Here is a 5736-nt window from a genome sequence, read left to right on the forward strand (position 1 = left end):
GGACTGCAGCGCTCACTGTGTGAACACAATGATTGACAGCTAAGTACGGCGTAGTGCGCGGCGCTGACGGACCGTGGCGAGCTCGGAGTGTGTGTGTGTGTGAATTGGGGTTAAGAGACGTTTTTATCCAGATGAAGTTTTATTCAAGATGTTACTTCAGAATGTTTTGTGCAGATGAACATTTGTATAACGTTACGTATGTCTTTCATAAATGTAACGATTCAGTTCATTGGATCCATTTTCAGAACTGTGTAGTTTCACCGCGGCAGACCCACGCCATTAACCTCCGCCGGCCCATCTCGTTTAATGACGTGGCCTAGTGGAAATGTGGTCGCCTTTCCCTAAGTCCTTTATGAATGAAACATCTTTAACCTCATGACCTTTTCCCCGGCTTCATGCTGCGTTCAGGTGATCAAAGTGTCTGAGTTGTGAAGTCGTTCTTCAGGTGTGTTCAGGTGATTTCAGTTCAGAAAGTCTGAATGTTGAAACAACAAACAGCGTGGACACCAAGAAGAAGAAGATCAGTAAAATCAACTGTTAAAGTTATATCTGAGCAGAAAGTTGATGTGCAGTGAATTAATACAAAGTATGTTAACATTGATGAAACAGGTGATGACGAGTCTGACGTCAAGTCGGGAAGTCGAGCACCTCATTCTTTTCCGACTCGATGAGGCGTTCATGTTCATTTTATAACTCGGGACCTCGGCCGCCATGCTGCTGCGGTTTGAGAAGTGACCGGATAGACAGGAAATGCAAACGTTAGCTCATTATCGTTAGCTAACATGTCAGCTCGATGTGTGGGATCATAGAGATCATTACTCTGAGCTGACACACACACACACACACACACACACACACACACACACACACACACACACACACACACACACACACACACACACACACACTTCATGACTCAGGCTTCTTTGTACCCGGGTACAGAGGGGCAGGCTTGATCTCCTGAATGTATGAACTGAAATCCAGACTCTGAGTGTTGATGTGTTGACATGTTGGGTTGGCCCTACAGAGTAATAAACACTTCTGTTCTAACTGGAAAGTGGATATAAACATCAACGATGCACAGACCTAAAAAAAAAACAACTTAATATCAGGTGCGTGTGATCCGCATAGGACGGGGTCTGGGTCTGGGTCTGGGTCTGGACCGTGGTTCGTTAATTAGTGACCTCTGTTTTATACTTCATTCTGTTTTCAATGTTTCAGCCTAGATGCAAAGTCAACCAACATCCAGGTGACCGTGAAAGAAGGCGGACTCAAGCTTCTCCAGATTCAGGACAACGGGACCGGGATCAGGGTAGGCCAGCGCACAGGTTTACTTTCAAAGAGTCTAACCGACAAGACCGTTATGTGTTAAGGAGGCAGAATGGTCAGCTCCACTCTGCCCCCTGCAGGTCAGAGGAGGTCTTTAACAGTGTGTTTGATTCGGGGACAGAAAGAAGATCTGGAGATCGTGTGTGAGAGATTTACGACGAGCAAGCTGCAGACGTTTGACGACCTGTCAGAGATTTCGACGTACGGATTCAGAGGAGAGGTGAGCAGCTCAGTCACTGTTCAGGTTTTAACCACAGGTTGTTTTTCTTCACACTTCCTGCTTTTATTTTTCAGGCCCTTTCAAGTATCAGCCATGTAGCTCATGTTACCATAACAACAAAAACAGCTGAGGCTAAGTGCGCCTACAGGTGAGCTTACGATTTATTTCTCTGTGGTCTCCTTACAACATAAAATACACAAGAACAACAACAACAACAATAATGATAATGGTTCTGTGTTCATGCAGAGCGAGTTACAGTGACGGTAAACTGAGAGGAACTCTGAAACCCTGTGCAGGAAACCAGGGAACACAGATACTGGTGAGTTCAAGATACACACAAATATTCAGTCTCTCTCTCTCTCTCTCTCTCTCTCTCTCTCTCTCTCTCTCTCTCTTCTCGTATGTCTTTAAATTTGCTGCAGGAAGTGAGCCTCAGTCTCCACCTGTCCATGTGGACAGAGCTGACACTCTCTCCCTTTCTCTCTCTCTCTCTCTCCTCCGCCCTCTCTCTCTCTCTCTCTCTCTCCCCCTCTCTCTCTCCTCAGGTGGAGGATTTGTTCTTTAACGTGTCGACGAGGAGGAAAGCTTTAAAAAGTGTTGCTGATGAATACTCTCGGATCGTGGACGTGGTCAGCAGGTCGGCCATCTTTGTTTGTTTGTTTGTTATTGATGACCATATGTGTTTATTTGTTGATGTGTTCACTTTGATATTTCAGGTACGCCATTCACAACTCAGGAAAGAGCTTTTCTGTCAAAAAGGTGAGCCAGGTTTTCTCTTTGAATCATTTCATCTCTTCAGGAAGTTTTTAGAGAAACCGTTGTTTTTCAGCACGGAGAGACGGCAGCCGACGTTCGGACTCAGCCCAACGCCACCGTCATCGACAACATCCGAGCAGTCTACGGAAACGCTGTGAGCAGGTAAATAAGCCCGATGACGACGACGACGACAACAACAACAATAACAACAACAACAACAACAGATGAATGAATGATGTGTTCCCTCACAGGGAGCTGATCGAGGTCGGCTTCCGGGATCAAAAACTGAACTTTGAGTTCAAAGGATTTATCTCCAACGCAAACTACTCTGTGAAGAAATGCATCCTGATCCTCTTCATCAACCGTGAGTCCCCCCCCAGATCATCTGGTCCAGATTATTCATCTGGTCCAGATTATTCTTCTGGTCCAGTACTTTCTTCTGGTTCAGTATTTTCTTCTGGTCTGTCTCAGATCGTCTGGTGGAGTCGAGTGCCTTAAAGAAATCCATGGAGACGGTTTATGCTGCCTACCTTCCAAAGAACACACATCCTTTCCTCTACCTCAGGTAAGAGGCTTACCCTACCCCCTAACCCCATACCTGCTACCCCCTTACCTCTTAACCCCTTACCTGCTACCCCCTTACCTCCTAACCCCTTACCTGCTACCCCCTTACCTCTTAACCCCTTACCTGCTACCCCCTTACCTCTTAACCCCTTACCTGCTACCCCCTTACCTCTTAACCGCTACCCCCTTACCTCTTAACCCCTTACCTCCTAACCCCTTACCTGCTACCCCATTACCTCCTAACCCCTTACCTGCTACCCCCTTACCTCTTAACCCCCCGACTATCATCAGTGATGTTTCTCGGGGGGGGGGGGGGGGGGGGGGGGGGGGGTCACAGGCTGATCCTCGTTACATGATATTTACCTTTTGAATCTCGCCTGTTTCTACCTCTGACCTTTTTATTCCTCAGTTTGGAGATCGCACCTCAGAACGTCGACGTGAACGTTCATCCCACCAAACACGAGGTTCACTTCCTGCATGAAGACGCCGTCATCGAGTGCGTCCAGAAACAAGTTGAAAGCAAACTGCTCGGCTCCAACGCCTCACGCACCTTTTTCACACAGGTGACACATGTCAACACCTAGTCAGAGATCATAGATCAGTCACTCTCTCTCTCCACGCTCTCACTCTCTCTCCCCGCTCTCACTCTCTCTGCTCTCTCTCCCCGCTCTCACACATCGACCTTTGAGTGGTTTGACCTCACTTTGTGATCCCTCACCACTTCCTGTTTCTGTGCTTAACTTCATGTCCTAACCTTCCATCTACAGGAAGGGCATTACTATATTTCAAAATAAAAGCACACAGCAAGTAAAGTACTCTCAGGTGAAGACAGGACAAACCTTCAAAATAAAAGCCTTTTTATTTTAAAATTTGAAATAAAGGAATTCACAACATGCAAATAAAAATGTGATCATGATTAACTATTGTAATCATTTGACAGCTAATATGTGTGTGTGTGTAGACCTTGTTACCTGGTCCTTCAGGGGTTGAGGTGAATCCTTGTTCTCGCTCCGAGTCTTCAGAGAGAGTTTACGCTCATCAGATGATCCGGACCGACTGTCGCTCCCAAAAGCTTGACGCCTTCCTCCGTCCTGATGCTAAACCTGATCCTAACCCTGATTCTAAACCTGATCGCAAACCTGATTCTAAACGGGCTCAGACTGGCTCTGATGGCGAGATGGATGATGATGTCGCATTGATGGAGGCTCTGACTGAACACGAGGAGCTGACCGAAGAGGCCGAAGGTCACAGGTGATTCAAATGTGTGTGTGCGTTTATGACAATCATTTACTGTGTGCAGGTTTCTGTAAACACACCTCTGTTCTGTGTGCGTGCATTGGACAGAAAGCGATCCAGGAAGGAGGAAGAGGAGGAGCTTACAGCCGCCTCCCTTAAGAGACGAGTCATCAAACTGAACAGCATCAAAGACCTTAGAGCAGAGATCGAAGAGAACACACACACAGGTAAACAAACAGGTACAGGTGATCACTGGTGCACTTATCAGGTGTACCTGGTCTTGATCTCATGTCCATTTCCTGTTTGCAGGTCTTCAGGACGTCCTGCAGAATCACTCGTTTGTGGGCTGCGTTGATCCTCAGTGGACTCTGATTCAACATCAGACCAAACTGTACCTGCTGAACACCAGCAGACTCAGGTGAGCGCTACAGAACACCTGCTTCTGATTGGTTCTGTGTCTCACCTGTTCTCACCTGTGTGGTTCTGTCTCAGTCAGGAACTGTTCTATCAGATTCTCGTCTACGACTTTGGGAACTTCGGCGTGCTCCGACTGTCGGTAAGAAACGATCAAGACAAACTCGCTGCAGTTTGAAGAACCATAAAAATCGTGTTCTGTTCTGACGCAGTGTCCCGCCCCCCTCTACGACTTGGCCTTGTTGGCGCTGGACTCGGAGGAGAGTGGCTGGACCGAGGACGACGGTCCCAAAGATGGTCTTGCTCAGTACATCGTGGACTTCCTGAAGAGAAAGTCGGAGATGCTGAAGGACTATTTCTCCTTAGAGATCGACCAGGTGAGCAGTCTCTCCTCTGGACTCAGGTACTGGCTTTGTCACCGAGTTGCATTCATAAATATAACACATACCTGTGTTTCCCTGCAGGATGGGAATGTGAGCGGTCTGCCGTTGCTGCTCGATAACTTCTCCCCTGTGATGGAGGGTCTGCCCATGTTCATCCTGAGACTCGCCACAGAGGTGATCCTCCTGCAGTGTGTGTGAGCCGTCTGACCGCGCTAACACACCCTGACCTGTGTGTGTGTGTGTGTGTGTGTGCGCGCAGGTGAACTGGGACGATGAGAAGGAGTGTTTCAGAGACTTCTGTAAAGAGTGCAGCTCGTTTTACTCCATCAGGAAACGCTTCCTCCTGCACGACGACTTGGTGAGAAAAACATTTGAGCCTCTGAGGAGGAATTCTGTCTTAGACACAGATGATAAGGCTAACAGGGCTGTGTGTATTTCAGGACTCGGAGGGGAACTCGTGGCGTTGGAAAGTTGAACACGTCATCTTCAAAGCTGTGCGGAGTCTCTTCAGTCCTCCGAAGAGTTTCAGTGAGGACGGCAGCGTGCTGCAGATCGCAAACTTACCCGATCTTTACAAAGTGTTTGAGAGATGCTGAACATTCTGTCATCAGCTACTGTTCCTTGCTCTGTTTGAAATAAAAACAAATTCATGCGTTCAAAGATTTCTCTGAAATTAGGAAAAATCATCAGCGAGAGTCTCTGAAGAGACGAACACAAAGGGACAGAAATCAGCTGATTAACAGTCAACACCTTCTGATGGTGACATCATGGTCAGAGTGATCTGTTGTTTCACAGGAAGTTAATAAAGGTGTTGAAAGTGAAAAAGGAGTCGTC

General features: G+C 47.3%; 1 protein-coding gene across 1 annotated transcript in view; it reads left to right on the forward strand.

Annotated features, from left to right (window-relative positions):
* The window catches only part of mlh1 (mutL homolog 1, colon cancer, nonpolyposis type 2 (E. coli)), a 6874-nt gene extending 1195 nt beyond the window's left edge, over positions 1-5679 (forward strand). Inside the window, exons 2-19 of the mRNA XM_061040616.1 lie at positions 1222-1312; positions 1451-1549; positions 1624-1697; positions 1796-1868; positions 2095-2186; positions 2266-2308; positions 2379-2467; positions 2557-2669; positions 2777-2870; positions 3279-3432; positions 3831-4120; positions 4214-4332; positions 4415-4523; positions 4598-4661; positions 4732-4896; positions 4984-5076; positions 5162-5260; positions 5343-5679. Coding sequence (XP_060896599.1) covers positions 1222-1312; positions 1451-1549; positions 1624-1697; positions 1796-1868; positions 2095-2186; positions 2266-2308; positions 2379-2467; positions 2557-2669; positions 2777-2870; positions 3279-3432; positions 3831-4120; positions 4214-4332; positions 4415-4523; positions 4598-4661; positions 4732-4896; positions 4984-5076; positions 5162-5260; positions 5343-5498 — 2017 coding nt within the window. The 3' untranslated portion in view covers positions 5499-5679. The remainder of the gene's footprint in view (positions 1-1221; positions 1313-1450; positions 1550-1623; positions 1698-1795; positions 1869-2094; positions 2187-2265; positions 2309-2378; positions 2468-2556; positions 2670-2776; positions 2871-3278; positions 3433-3830; positions 4121-4213; positions 4333-4414; positions 4524-4597; positions 4662-4731; positions 4897-4983; positions 5077-5161; positions 5261-5342) is intronic.
* Positions 5680-5736: the final 57 nt, after the last annotated feature.

The sequence above is a fragment of the Labrus mixtus genome, chromosome 6 (assembly GCF_963584025.1).
Source record: "Labrus mixtus chromosome 6, fLabMix1.1, whole genome shotgun sequence".
Classification (NCBI taxonomy): Eukaryota; Metazoa; Chordata; class Actinopteri; order Labriformes; family Labridae; genus Labrus; species Labrus mixtus.